The 472-nt window shown below is 59.1% G+C and overlaps 1 protein-coding gene across 2 annotated transcripts in view; it reads right to left on the minus strand.

The window, feature by feature from the left end:
- Nucleotides 1-163, minus strand: part of LIN52 (lin-52 DREAM MuvB core complex component) — a 37,471-nt gene extending 37,308 nt beyond the window's left edge. The window contains exon 1 of one of the 2 annotated variants that reach the window (XM_028719920.2): nucleotides 22-163. In XM_028719920.2, the coding sequence (XP_028575753.1) occupies nucleotides 22-40 (19 nt within the window). In that variant the 5' untranslated portion in view covers nucleotides 41-163. The remainder of the gene's footprint in view (nucleotides 1-21) is intronic. The other variant, XM_028719939.2, reaches the window with a different exon arrangement.
- Between the last annotated feature and the right edge of the window lie 309 nt (nucleotides 164-472).

Genomic DNA, 472 nt, shown 5'->3' on the forward strand with positions numbered 1-472 from the left:
CTCCTCAGCACCACCTCTTACCTTCCGTTGAGACCGCCATTTTGGCCCCTCACGTGACACCCGGCCGCCTGCACGCGGGAACCTAAACATATGACGCTTCCTTTTCGAACGAGCCAACCTTGCTCCGCCCCCTGCCTCCTGCACTCCTCCCACTAGGTCGTGATTTAGGGGGGAGAGAGAGAGAGAGAGAGAGAGAGAGAGAGAGAGAGAGAGAGAGAGAGAGAGAGCAGGGATGGGGAGGGGGAGACCCATCCAGTCAGATTTCTCCTAGAGGGGGCGTTGACGGCAACGTAGCCAATCGAAACCCGGAGCTGAAGGGGTGGGTCCGAGCCAGGTTCTAGCACTATCCCATTGGCTTGCTAAGGGAGAAAGGGGAGGAGAAAACGTCGGGGCTCGTGATTCCATTGGCCAAGCTCAAAGATCGGGCGGGGTTCGATGGTTGAGCTGGAGGTGGGCGGGGCGCCTTTTGGCA

Source organism: Podarcis muralis, chromosome 1, assembly GCF_964188315.1.
Source record: "Podarcis muralis chromosome 1, rPodMur119.hap1.1, whole genome shotgun sequence".
NCBI classification, from domain to species: Eukaryota; Metazoa; Chordata; class Lepidosauria; order Squamata; family Lacertidae; genus Podarcis; species Podarcis muralis.